Below are 14,512 nucleotides of genomic sequence, written 5' to 3'. Positions count from 1 at the left end.
GGAGTGGATGGTAAAGTATTTTGATCGCTGCTCCGTTCAGGAGACGCAACTTCTCTTGGTTCCTAAGATTTCCCCCCTCCCGTTTTAAGCCTCACAGCAACCCTGCAAAGTAGGCTATGCTGAGAGGCATCATGGTGTCTGAAGCGGAGCATGCCCAGTCGCAAGCAGAAAAAGAAAATGCTTTACTGGGTGAGTGAGCAGCTTGCTGGATACCAGAGGCTCTTCAGCTGCGATTCCTGCATTGCGGGGTGGGGGGCGCTGGGGGGCTGGATTAGATGACCCTCGGGGTTCCCCTCCAACTTTACAAGTCTGCAGTTCTATGAAACGCCCCCTCACTCCCTCGTCCCCTTCCTCCAACTACATAAAACACAACAACAACTGCGTCCTCGCACGAGCCAGCGGCCTGGGAGCTGTCTGCACGTGTTCAGAGATCCACAACTCTGGGTTTGGATGCGTCGCTCGCTCTGGTATGCAGGCTTGAATTTCAGATGCTTGGCATGCACGCAGCTGCCTCTTGACTCCTTTATTCGTCTCCCTTTCCTGCTTCACAGCAGCCGGACTGGTGCATTTAAAGAGAGAGGAAGGAAAGCCTTTTTTTTTAAAAAAAGGAAAAAAACCCTCCTGTAATGTTTGGGGAATTTCAATTGGCATCCCAGGCCTTTTTCCAGCCAACGGAATAACGGTGCAGCTGGGTTTGAATTGCAGGGAACGCCTCCCTGCCTGTTTCCCAGCTCCTGCCGCAGCTGCTCCAGGCAGACAGACAGAAGGGCTGGCTGGCATTCCTGGATCTGATGGGGACAGCTCTCCCCTGGGGCCAGAGAGAGACCCCTGGCTCCTAGCTGCTGACCCCCCGCCCAGTCCCGGAGCGCCCCCATCATGCCGTGGCTGGATTTCTTCTGGGCTTGCTTCAAGAGGCCGAAGGTAAGGGAGCTCCCCCTTCAAAACCTCTCTGAGGCTTTCGCCACGGGTGTCAGCTGCCGGGACACTTTCGATTGCCAAGGTCTCCTCTTTGGTTCAATTTCTTCCGCAGAAGATTGCCCTGCCGTGCCTGGCTCCTGTTGTTGCATGTTAGGCAGGGAACCAGCCTGTGGCAGCTAAGTTACCTTTTAAAAAAGGCATTTGACAGTAGCAGCAGCAGCAACAACACCCATCAAGTTATAAGATTCTCAAATGCTGCAAATTGAAATATCTCAAACTATGGTTGCCAGAATTAAGCGACGTATATATATGATGCCTTTGGATTGCCGTTGGCTAAGGCAGTGATGGCAAACCTTTTATAGATGGAGTACCCAAACTGCAACCCAGAACCCACTTATTTATCGCCAAGTGCCAACATGGCAATTTAACCTGAATACTGAGGTTTTAGTTTAGAAAAAACAACTCATATATTAACATATTTTTTCTTTAAAAAAACCACAATGACAGAGCTTTCAATGATACAAACAACTTGTAAAAGTTTGCATTAAGATGATCCAAACTAAGTAAGGAAAGCAATCCCATGTGCTTTCACTGACTTAAAATTATTTGGCAGAGAATTCCACACTTTAATGATTCCCGGCTTTTAAGCTCCAGCCCAAGCAGGCAAGTGTTCTCAGCATGGCCCTCTGAGCGCGTGCAGAGCGGCGCTCCCCTATCACACTGCTGTTTCTTGAAAGGACCCTGGGGGCTGCCCCATGTGCTAGCCCCACTCCCTCGCCCAGCCCCGACTGGTCCCTATGCAGGGTGTCCGGCACGGCCGGAGGCTGTGTAAAGCCTCAACCTCACAGCAGCAGCCGCAGCAGGAGGAAGGTGGCTGGTGGCGGCAGCATGCCTCTGAGTGCGTGCAGAGTGCTGCACCCTCCCCACCCGCAGCGGAGGGTCCCCAAGGGAAAACTGTAGCTCGGATGCACTGGGCAATGTCTGCTGTCTGAGGGCTGAGCCTGCTGGCAACAGCAACATATGAGACTGAATGCCTAGTATCCAGCCGAGAAACCTTCGATCATCAATGCACAGGTTGCAAATGATCTGTGTTTGGGGGAAGGAAGAAGCCTGCACCCCAAATCTCTCCAACAGATAAAACAGGGACAAAATAAAGACAATAGATTTTTTTTTTTGGAGGAGGCGGAGAAAATAGGTGTAGCTCGACTGCATGAGACTGTGGGTTACAGTTGCAGGGGGCAGGAGAGGCTATCTGCAGTGGGTGCCCCCAGGGTTTGGGTTGAACAGAGTCCCACATGCTGTGCTCATACACTGAGCTTTAGTTCTGCGTGTCCAGCCTGCATGGACTGAGTTCATATGAACATGTGCTGATAACAAGCACACACACACCTGCTTCCTTGCAAAGGGGGGATTCAGAGGTCAGCCAGAGCTGCAGTGTTCAATTGGTTAGGGATCAGGCCGTTTGGGGGCTTTGCCACAAAGAGCCTCCCAAGCCAACAGTTATTTGCTTGCACAAGGCCATTCCAGCGGCTTCTTTAAAAAGAAAACCCAGAAAACCCACAAATTGTACAGTTGTTACTCAGTTGCTGCGGCGGATCCCCACAACGAGACTGAGCTGCTAGTTCCAAGGTAGACAAGTTCTCCTATTTCCTGGGATAGCTCTGTTGGTAGCTCAGCATGAGACTCTTAATCTCAGGTTCATGGGTTTGAGCCCCATTGGCCAAAATATTCCTTTTTTTAAAAAAATATTTTTTATTGATTTTCCAATAAAAAACATCCAATTAGTATATCCAATCATAATACTCCAATTAAAATAAAAAACCCAAATTATAGTCCAAATTATAATTATTAATTTTTCGGAGCTCCTCATGGTCTAGATCTCTGAAGCATATCTCCATATCTCAGGGCTGCCTCTCCTTGTTGTTTCTATATTTTCCACATCTCGATTTTGACCCTTTATAATTCTACATTGGCCAAAATATTCCTACATTACAGGGGGTTGGACTAGATGACCCTCGTGGCTCTTCTCCAATTCTACAAATTCTATTATCCCGTGCAGTGCTGCTACCGAGCTATTTTTCACCTTTGGCAAGGCTATTTTGTGCGGTAGGCAAGGCTATCTACTTGCGCCCCCCCCAAAAAAAGATTTCTTACTTCAATTTTCAAAAACAGGTGTCTTGTAGAAATGATAAATTTGTTCAAAATATAAATAAAAGCAAATCAGAAATTCATTAGATATAACAAAAATAATCTGTATAAAACTGTGCCCCTCAAAGTGGTCTGCACCCTAGGCAGCTGCTTAGCTGGCTTAAGGATAGCAGAGGCCCTGCTTCTGTGCGTGAAATGCAAGTGCCCTGTCCCCAATGTAAAGATTCACCTGCTGGACACGATCAGCTCAAGCTGCAATCCCAGGCACACCTGCTTGCTGCAAGTCCCTCTAGTATTTTTATCTGAAGAAGTGGTATCTGAAGAAGTGTGCATGCACACGAAAGCTTATACCCAGAACAAACTTAGTTGGTCTCTAAGGTGCTACTGGACAATTTGTTTAGTATTTTTATTGTCATTACAGTGGTACCTCAGGTTATGTACTTAATTCGTTCCGGAGGTCCATACTTAACCTGAAACTGTTCTTAACCTGAAGCACCACTTTAGCTAATGGGGCCTCCTGCTGCCGCCGCGCTGCCGGAGCCCAGTTTCTGTTCTTATCCTGAAGCAAAGTTCTTAACCTGAAGCACTATTTCTAGCTTAGTGGAGTGTGTAACCTGAAGCCTATGTAACATGAAGCGTATGTAACCCGAAGTACCATGTACTAATTACCTGCCCTTTGCCCTAGAGTCCCGCGATGGGTTGCAACATTGAAACACAAAATTTAAATCTATAAATCAGTTTGTGCACATGTTCGTCCAGGGGCCCATGCTCCAATATATTTTAAGCACCTGGGCATGTCCCTGGACAATGTAATCTCTTTGTCAAGAGTTAAATAGTGTGCCAGGGTCCCTGTCCTCCTCACATACTAAGGGAGAAGAGAGAGAAATAGAAGAAACAGAAGAGGGAGAGCCCAGGGGCCGTCATGTTGGAGGAGGCAACTGTGGAGTGTTGCACGAGATGTCAGAGGGCAGGAATGTCTGCGGGAAATTTATCCCATTTGCTGGAGAGAGAAATCCACCCAAGCCAAATCGCAGTCCCTAGGAGCAAAGCTCATTGGGCTGGGGAGAGGCTGCCCCTAACTAAGGCCACTTGCATTTAATATTCCTCGTACACCCTCTGTAGGAGGCCTCCCTAGAGTCTCAAGGGACCTTGGAGAAGAAGTTTAGGAATGTCCCATTCTCATGAATTTCACTTTCCCACAGGCCGTTGGGGACCCTCTTTCCTGTCTCAAGCTCAGGGGCTTAAGGAATAGGCACTGGGACACTGGCCTCTAGCTGTTGTGAATCAGTAGGTTTTGTTTTTTTTAAAAGGGGGGGATAGAAGACTCAAGGGCAGGTCTGGAAAAACTCAGAAATCAGCCCAGCTTTGAGAGTTTCAACCAGGTGGAACGCACAGCATGCTGTGGGAGACGGGACTTGCTCCAGTCTCCAGCAAGCTCTTTCAGCTTCTACAGAAGTCTTTGCCACCCTGATATACACCTCCAGATGTTTTGAACTCCCATCTGCCTTATCCAGCACTGCCATTCCAACTGGGGCACATGGAACATCTGCTCCGAAAGGTCTGAAGCCTGTGATCCTGTGTCTGTTGAGCTGAGAACCTACGAGAGTCAACTTGGTGAGCTACCCAGACCAGGACTTTAATTGGATTTGGAGCTGCCTGTGATGAAAGTGTTCAGTAGCCCAGTTTCAAAACGGTTCCTTCCAATTGCTTATTTCCCCTGTTCTTCGATGGCCCTTTTGCAGTCCTGAGTTTTCAGTAGGGCAAGTGAAGGTCACTATGAACCTGCTCCTGATTAGGGAGATGGCGGAGGCTCTTCCTCATCATATATATTTAACTGACCTTTCTACACAAATAGCCCAACCATTGTTTTGGATCTATTATTACCCAAAGGCACTACCATTAGCCACTGGTGTCACCCCTGCACGCCCCCCCCCCCGAATACTGCATCACGGTCAGGATCATTAAAAAAAATCGTCTTTGTGAAAACAGCTCTGGAAATTTGTTTGGGATCTTTGTCCATGGCCAAGGTTCCCAAGAATAAGACTGCCAGGGGTTTCAAAGGTTTGCATGGGATGTATATAGAGAGGTGTGTGGGTTGAATAACTAACCTTTATTGTTGTGTGTTATTTTTTCCAGTGTTTCACATCACTGGACCAGAGGAGTGACGTGGGTGAGTTGCAGTGACCTCTGTCTTCATTTAGTCTTTCATTTGTTGCTGGGACATTTGTTGCATACCACAGGCAGAATACACTAAATACTATGCATCCCAGAGAACCCAGATCAGGGCTGTGCGAGCCCCGGTGCCCTAATCAATCAATCATTTATTGCGCTTGACTAAAAGCCATGACAAATTCAATGACAGATCCAGCAAGTCAGTTAAAACCCGCACTCGCCATTCCTCCCCCTTTTCTTCTTCTTCTTCCTAATTGTTTAATCCAATTCATGAACCAAGAACTTACACATTGACCACTAATAATGAAACGTAAGTTGTAGATATGTTTCCACATTTATTATGCTATTTTTGTGATATACGACATGAGAAAACTTGGTATACTTATTTGTATAACATTATTATTGTTTATAAAACCCAATAAAAAAACCTAAACACTAAAACTAAAAGAAATCCAGAGATATACATCCATTTCCAATCAGTCAAATTAATGAATCGGCTGCACCACAATAGCCAAGTCTGCCCCTGCCCAGATTCAGGGTCAAGAAAAGCTGAACTGCAGCCTCAAATAACAAGTTGTAACATCCGTTTGATTATTCTGTACAATTTGCTTAATTTCCAATATCCCTGGAGGAGGGCCCAAAAGTCACGTGGGGAGTGAATAAAAAAGTGGTGGGATGAGGAATCCTGAGGGAATCCAAAGGGTGAGGGGGCTAAAATGCCAAAGGCATGGGGCACTTTTGACTTTGATGAAAGCTGTCCTTGCTATACTACTAGCGGTTGTCAAGTCCCCACTGACTTCTGAGGTGTTTTTCCTCAATGTCATAAGGACTAGAAACCTGTTGAATTAAAATAGATTGGCAGTTCCATGACAGTACTGAATTCTGTGCTTGGTGCCAATTTCCCTGATGGCATGTGGCATGGCACCGTCAGGGAGGGGAGCCCAATTTTTCCCCATCTGCAGGGTGCGTGGTCACTTGTGCTCTGTATTCTGGTGATGTTGTCTTGTTGATGTAGGTAGAGAAAGAAAGGACTCCAGTTACACCAAAGTATATACAGATTTTTTTGCAAATGCTTCATTTACACCCGACCCTTGGACTCCTGAATAGCTTCTCTTACGTAGGAACTCGACCTTGCAGTATGGCATGTATATTGAAATGTCAAGTTCTGAAATGTTCTGTTTTGTGAGTGAGAGAAGAGTGCAGCAAATAAAAATACATCCACATACTTAAAACTCCTAAGAAAAGAAGTATTTTATTTTGAAACCAGTATTTCAAAGCATCCCTTCTCCCTCTCTGATTTCTTCACACCAAGCTCCCTGCATGCAAGCTTTGCAAGGTTGTTGTAACAGGCAAGCAGGATGATCTGAGAGTCTACAATGCTTCCCCTGCCCAAGCCTTCCTCCTCTGCTCTGCAATCAGCCATTTTGTGGTGAAAGATATCATTGCTGTCCATTAATCACAACATCAGACATGAGTATATTCACTTACACAAGGCTCCCAAAATTTGGGGTGTCGGAGAGAAGGGTTGACTTTCCATATTTGGGTCTGAGTTCATTTCAGCCAGCTTGCAAATAGCCACTGGCCTGGTTGTCTGTGGCAAGTAGGAATCGCAGCTGAAGTCTCAATAGCAGCAACACACAACAGGGTTCATGAAACTGCCTCCATGCCTTTTCTCATTTCCCTCTTTGGACATCTGCAATGCCTTGGTGGGTGCTGGTGAGCTGCTTTGCAGAGCAGATGACGCTGTGAAAACCTGGCTGCTTTCCCCAGAAGAGGGCGCTATTTCTCCACCCTCCTCGGCCCCTTTCTCACCCGGGGCAGGCCGTGACCTCCTGACCTGCCTAACGCAGTTCCCATTCAGGTCCAAAGGCTGCTCTCTTCTACATTCTCCTTCCTCTCACTTCTCTCTGGTGACGCTAACCAAACTTCCCATCTATTGTTTCTGGGGTAAACAAGAAGCAAAGGATCTTGAAGCGAACACGGCTGGCTGGTGCTATGCCCTGGACTGAGTTTGCTCTAGCAAACAATGGCTTTGGCGCCTTCAGTGAGCAAATTTACTCCCATCGCTGCCCCGTTAGTTATTGAAAAGGGGGTGAAAACTGGCACGATCGTGGGGTGTTCAGCAGTTGTGGCACTTCCTGGGCAAGGCAACTTTGCAAAATGAGAGGAGCCAGATTGCTCCCAGAGCTCCGTGAAGTAATATTTGTGACTAGCAGGGGTGTGCCCAGCACTGCTGCTTGTCAATTAAAACTACTCATTACATTATCATCAAACTTCACTCCCAACTTGTAATTGGATTTGGTGCTTTAATGACGGATGCACACCACCTTGAATTCTTGGGAGAGATTCGTCGAGTTGGAAGGGACCCCAATGGTCATCTAGTCCAACCCTCCCACAATGCCTTATAAAGGGGATGGATGGATGGATGGATAAATAAATAAATAAATAAATGGGTTTCTAATTATAATTTATGTATCATCATCCGTGAATCAAGTCAGGCCTCTTTAGGGAAGGAGTTTCAAAGCAGCGAGTGCTACAGCCGAGAAGGCTAAAGCATCCATAAGGTAAAGGTAAAGGGACCCCTGACTGTTAGGTCCAGTCGCAGATGACTCTGGGGTTGCGGCGCTCATCTCGCTTTATTGGCCGAGGGAGCCGGCGTACAGCTTCCGGGTCATGTGGCCAGCATGACTAAGCTGCTTCTGGTGAACCAGAGCAGCGCACGGAAATGCCGTTTACCTTCCCGCCACAGCAGTACCTATTTATCTACTTGCACTTTGACATGCTTTCGAACTGCTAGGTTGGCAGGAGCAGGGACTGACCAATGGGAGCTCACCCCGTCACAGGATTCGAACCGCCGACCTTCTGATTGGCAAGCCCTAGGCTCTGTAGTTTAGACTACAGTACCATCCGCGTCCCTCATAAAGCATCTACGGTATATCCCAGAGAATTGTACTCCTCCCTTTCCAAAGAGAGAGAATGAAGAGGGGGGCAGGAGCATAGATAACTGCTCTAGCACCCGGAGCAGAAGAGGCAGGACGATCCATGCACGGGGGCGGCACAACGATCTGCCCACAGAGACAGCCTGGCAGATGCAAGCCCCACGCTGCTGTTTTGGGCAGCACGGGGCCCTGAGCCACCACGTCACTCCCAGGAGAGATGCGTAGCTTGGGTGTGCTGCAGGCCAGGCCCCACAGTAAGTGCCACCCCCTGCGGTGTGTCATTTTGTCACCCCCTTCATGGATGACACCCGGGGCAAACCGCACTCCCCCCTTCCTATGCTCCTGAGGAGGGGAGGTAATGTATCTGCTTGGACCTTTGAAACAACCTTTGGCTGGGGGTGACAACAAGGTGCTTTCCATGTGTTTTTTAGACTCCCAACAGGCCCCAGCCAGGAATGGTCAATGGCCAGGGATGAGGGGGGAATTGTTGTTCAATGATACCTCCAGGACACCAGGTTGGTCACACAGAAGCACACACACAGCCACACATCTAAAAAAATGTTCAGGGGTACCTTCATTTTGACTCCAGGAAATCACCATTTTATAGTTCAAATCGGGAAAAATAGATACAGTAAATGGACACAAGTACAAAGATTCACAAAAATTTTAGGGGTATACGCACCCCTGCGTACCCCCAGGATAAAAAGCACTACATACATCTTTGACATTTTACCACTGCAACTCTGTGGACACAGATGACAGCAGAATGCTGTTAATAGTTTTGTTGGGGGGAACAGACCAGTTCCAAAGTCTGGCTTTCAGATACACACAAAAAATATTAAATCTATTATGTGTGAGCATTCTGTATGTGGGGGCGTTCATTGTGGCCTGTTTAATTGCTCCATGAAAGTGAGACGTAGAGGTCTCATTTATTTGTTATTATTACAATCACAGACAACAAAGTGCAATCTGACAAAGGGTTTGGAAGAGAGACTGGGCCCCCTTAAATGATTGATAGGTGAGGCTCAGGAGGTGGGGGTTGGACTAGATGACCCTTGGGATCCCTTCCAACTTACTGTTCCGTGATTCGATGATAAGGAAGTGGTTCTTTCTTGCTGTGTACTGAAAAGCTCAGCAATTTACTGGAATTGAAAATAAAAACTAAAACTAATTTGGTTTGCAAATACTCTCACACACAAACAGAGTGATCAGAGGGAATCTCCCGTCTTGGTTCATTTCTGCAGTCAAACTTGTGATCTCTGCCTCTGAGTCATTCTGGGGTGCTTCACGCCCGGCATCCTTGCTGAAAATAAACCTTCCAGCACCAGTCTCGTCTGACCTCAAGAAAAGCAAAAAAACCCACCAACACCCCAATCTTGGCTAGACAGCTTTTCCCTACTGTGTCTGGACAAGGTTTACAGGATCTGTCCCAAGCTTGACTATTTAGATCTGGACTTTCTGTCCTACTGACTCTGGGCTATAGCTGGGGGTGCAGTGGGGCTCCATCCTGCCTATATTGGACAACTTGGAGAGTTTTGCATTTAGGAGCTAAGAGACTCTACAGAGTTTCTTTGAGTTCTGATGGCGAAGGGGAAATCAGTGGCTGGTTTTTCCTCATCTTCCAGGGTATCGCTTTCAAATCTTGGCTGCTTCTTGTCTCCCCAAAGCTCTTTGCAGTTTCCCTCTTATCAGTCCTCACCACACTCTGTCTTCTGTGATATCATTGCACCTTTGGGAGCTGAAGGGAACCACATCAGGACCGTTTGCTTTTTGATCCTTCTCCACAAGAGCTTACATTAGATAGCGCTGGAGGTGGTGAAGGGCAGTGGCAAAAGTTCCTTTCATTGTATAAAGCAACCAAGGTCCCTTCCTAATAAAAATACACCAGAGGCTCTCTGGTTTGTGAATAGTATTACATTTGTCTCTCATCTTTCTTCCATCATGGAACCCAGAAGCAGTGCATGTGGTTCCTATCCATAAGAACATCAGAAGAGGCTGCTGGATCAGGCCGATGGCCCATCTAATCCAGCATCCTGTTCTCACAGTGGCTGAACAGTTGCCTGTGGGAAACCAGCAAGGAGGACATGACAACAAGAGGCCTCTCCCCTCCTGTGGTTTCCAGCAACGGATATTCAGAAGCATTTCTGGCTCCAGTTGTGGAGGCAGAGCAAAGTCATTATGGCCAGTAGCTATCAAGATAGCCTTCTCTTCCATAAATTTGTCTAATCTTCTTTTAAAGCCACCAAGGTTGGTGGCCATTACTTCCTCCCCACAAAGAGGGCTGGGAAAGTTCCCCATCAGAAATCCTGGAGGACTTGCCAATCAGTGTGGACAATCCTAAGACAAGTGGACTAATGGTTGAACTCAAGAAAAGGAGAAAATTTCCAGAGGACCCTTTCCAGAGGAATTCTTTCAGGAAGTTTTAAGTCAACTAGCGTTTTTCAGAGTTACTGTAGTTGTCAGACGTGGCCTTACTATGAAGCATAGGGACACGGGTGGATCTGTGGTCTAAACCACTGAGCCTCTTGGGCGTGCCGATCAGAAGGCAGTTCGCATCCCCACGATGCGATATGTAATGAGCTCCCATTGCTCTGTCCCAGCTCCTGCCAACCTAGCAGTTCGAAAGCACACCAGTACAAGTAGATAATTAGGTAACACTGCGGCAGGAAGGTAAACGGCATTTCCATGCACTCTGGCTTCCGTCAGTGTTCTGTTGCACCTGAAGTGGTTTAGTCATGCTGGCCACATGACCCAGAAAGCTGTCTGTGGACAAATGCCGGCTCCCTCGGCCTGAAAGCGAGATGAGTGCTGCAACCCCATAGTCACCTTTGACTGGACTTAACCGTCCAGGGGTCCTTTACCTTTACCTTACTATGTGGCATGTTGAAGTGGTGAATCTGTGAGTGCGCGTACATGGGCATTTGGGCTGCGGCCCACAGGAAACTGTCTGGAATAAGTCCAACTTAAAAGGTCAAAGTTCATTCTGCTCCATGGTGGATTGGGTCCTGCCTCGATCAGCGTCTGGCGGAGATATAGGAGCACTTGGATTTCCCACCTAAGTTTCGGAAAGGTCTTTGGCCATCTTGATATGAACAAATTCACAAGGCAGGGATACGTCACGGGACTCCGCATGACCGTAAAAATAAAATGCAAGCTTTTTAAAATGTGTGACTTAAACTTCAAACTTTCCAGGGTGCGGTTACAGGAAAACTCTTGCGTTGAAATAAGAAGTGCAGTCAGACAGTTACACAACATCTCCTTTCTTCTCCTCTTGGGAGAGTCTGAATTTTCATGCCTTCCCCAGCTGTGAAAGTTTCCACTCGCCTCTGAAGCCCTCCCTGCCCCCCCCCCCCCAGCGATGATTTCCGGCCCCAGAATAGTCATCCAGCTCTAGGAAGGCCTCCTTGCTTGAGCATCCCGGCAGAAGCTTTGAGCACAGCGACCCTTGATGGTTTGCGGAGGGGCATGCATTCAAAATCTGGACCGCAGGCAGATGTCAAAAGCGCCTCACATTCTCTAGCCATACCAACTCTGCCCACATTTTGCAACGGGTATGAATTATACGCATGGAACATTTGTGCCTGGGTTGATTTATAGAGCTTCTGCAAGCAGGGAGGGGAAGGCAAGAAAACTTAGCATTCCTCACTCAGAGGCAGTGAATACCATAGAATTATAAAGTGTTAGGGCTGGAAGAGACACCAGAGCTCATCTAGTCTAACCTGCTGCAACCTAGGGTGAGGGTTACTGGAAACTACAGGAGGGGAGAGTGTTGCTCTTATGCTCAGGTCCTGCTTGGAAATTTCGCTTTGGGAAATCTGGCTGACACTGTGAGAAGAGGATGCTGGACTAGATGGATCCCCCCTTTGGCCTGATCCAGCAAGGGGTCTTCTTAGGTTTTTAATGGAATCTCCTTCTCCACCATTGGAGGAATTCTAATTTAATCTTCCTGGTACTGGACGGCTTTGCTCCCCCGCTACAAAATCATGAAAACAGATTTTGTCCACGACTGTGAAATACACACAACTGGATCATCTGTGTACCATGTGGACGCAGGGATCGCCTTTGCAGCACATTCACAATCCCTGGAGGAGGAGGAACTGTAAGAAGGTGGCAGTTTGGGTTGGCCCTGAGGTCTCCTGGGGTTTCCTGGCTCAGGTGCTGTACTTGTCACATGAGTTAACCCTCCCCTGAAGGAAGAAAAGCTCCCCCCCCCAAAAAAAGGCAGCACAAACCAGCTCCAATCTTCTTGTTGTTCAGCACTTTGGAAAATAGCTTCCAGAGTCCTAAGCAAGGCAGGAAATCCACTGCAGGCTCCAAACATCCTCTTGAGGATTAAGAGGAAGTTTTGGTGTGCAAGGCAGGAGAGAGGGGCAGGCAGGACTTAACCCTTTCCAAGCCCATCCCTTCTCGCCTATAAATACTCTCCCTCTACCATCACCATTTTTAAAACCATGCTCTGAAACTAAAAGTGGCTCTTGTTGAGGTGGGAATGGCATTGGGAGAAAGTGAAGTGTGTGAGGGGTGGGCGGGTGAAGCATCCCTCTTTCATGCCAACCCTTCCCCATTAGTGCCTCCCCCCACATCGCAATTATCCTTGCAGATGTGTATTGGTGAACATGTACCACTCCCGCAAAGAACACAGACTGAACATAGACCAGCATGCCTGAAGTTTTGCCTCTTCTCCCATTTGGCACTCACAACAGCCCTGTAAGGTAGGTTGGCTGAGGAAGAGTAACTGGCCCAAAGTAACCCAAATAGGAATTTGAAGCTGGGTCCCCTCTGTCCTAGCCTGATGCTCTAACCACTTCATCCTGCTGGTCTAGTAACAGCAACTTAGAGCAGCTTCCAACCATGCACAGATGAGAAACAACAGCCTGCATACTAAGAGCCAACAGATTAAAGCCAACAATTGTAAAAGCAGCAATGGAAATATTTATTTTTTAAATAGCAGCACAGCTAAATATTAAAAGCCTGTGGAAAGAAAAGTCAAGAGAAAGGAGACTGGGCCAAAGTGGCAGGTCCAGGGCCTCAGTGGTGGTGGCCCCACCATCATGAAAACCCCACCTCTTCTTTTCATTGCCTGAACCGGTTGTGCAATTGGCCCTCCTGAGCAGAGGATGGATGGATGGATGACGTTTACTTACAGTATATGCTGCATTCCCACAAAACAGCTTACAGCAAAATTCAAAACATTGGAACTACAGAGTATTAGTAAGTTCAAAAATCCGGCAAACACTATTGCAAAAACAAAACTATATAGGTTTAAGTATATAAATACAATGCAAAACAAGTGTTAATCGCTAATAAAGTTTCTGGCACTGGTCTGGCGGCACACTAGGAGCCTGGCTTAAACACAGTTCAGAGATGGGTCTTCTTTCCATGCTAGAGGACATTCAGCTGCCTCCCGCAGATGTACTCCACAGGAGGCTGACAGCAGCAAGAGGCAAATGCCAGGGAAGGCAAAGGATGGCAAGGCTCTCCGCCAGCCTCCTGGAAGTACCAAATGCTGGTGCAGGTCTTACTGGGATGGTTTGGGAGCAAACGGACCCAGGGCCATTCAGAGCTTTAAAGGCAGAGAGAACAGCACTTCACTGAGCCTGGGGAGAAGCAGGAAGGCGAAGGAGCTGCAACCAGATGGCAGCGGTTTAGTGCCATGTGAAATGTCTCAGCGCTGCCGTTTGACCAACTGAAGTTTCCTGAGCAGTTTTCAAAGGAGGCTTGCATGGACAGCAACGAAAGGCAGCCAGGACATCATGGGAGTTCTGCGACGCATTTCGTACCTGCAAAGCAGCATCAGTCTGGAAGTGGCCTAAGCGCCCCCCTCCCTGTCTGGCCTCACCTGTTGGACGGCAACCCTGCCATCCACGGAGCAGCTGGGCAGATGCTCGGAAAGGGGCCAGGGCTGCCCCCTAGTGGCGTTTCCGAGAAGGCTCTTCGAAGCAGGATTCCCCGACGTGGCGCCTTGCTGGTGTCTTTGGCGCCCGGTCGTGGGAGGAAGAGCCTTGAAAGCGGAGTTGCCCCGTCCCTACCGGGGTGCCTTTCCTCTCCCTTCCGAGCCCGGGGGAGCCCCAGCGGGTTCCGCTTTCCCGGCGAGGGCGTGGTCGTCGAGGAGGAGCCTGCCCGGCCCTGGATCTGCCTCGCCTAGGCGGCGCAAAGGCTCAGACGGAGGATGGAGCGGCCGGGCGCAGCGAGAGGCTCCCGACGGCGCGCCCTGTCCGGCGGCGGAGGCAGGACCTGCGGGCGTTCCTTCTCGCGGCTGCTGCGGGCGCGCAAAGCAGGCGTCGGGGGTGGTGGAGGGTCCCGGGGGAAGCCAGGTAAGCACCCGCCCGCTCGCG

The 14,512-nt window shown here is 48.4% G+C and overlaps 1 protein-coding gene across 2 annotated transcripts in view; it reads left to right on the top strand.

Moving 5' to 3' along the window:
• Positions 1 to 359: 359 nt before the first annotated feature.
• STARD8 (StAR related lipid transfer domain containing 8) overlaps positions 360 to 14,512 on the top strand; it is a 74,807-nt gene continuing 60,654 nt past the window's right edge. The window contains exons 1-2 of one of the 2 annotated variants that reach the window (XM_083753052.1): positions 360 to 921; positions 5,203 to 5,236. In XM_083753052.1, coding sequence (XP_083609178.1) covers positions 877 to 921; positions 5,203 to 5,236 — 79 coding nt within the window. In that variant the 5' untranslated portion in view covers positions 360 to 876. Of the gene's footprint in view, positions 922 to 5,202; positions 5,237 to 13,441; positions 14,492 to 14,512 lie in introns of those variants that run through there. The other variant, XM_083753051.1, reaches the window with a different exon arrangement.

This window comes from Podarcis gaigeae (assembly GCF_964106915.1).
Source record: "Podarcis gaigeae genome assembly, chromosome: 8".
NCBI lineage: Eukaryota > Metazoa > Chordata > Lepidosauria > Squamata > Lacertidae > Podarcis > Podarcis gaigeae.
This window is presented reverse-complemented; position numbering and strand designations above follow the sequence as displayed.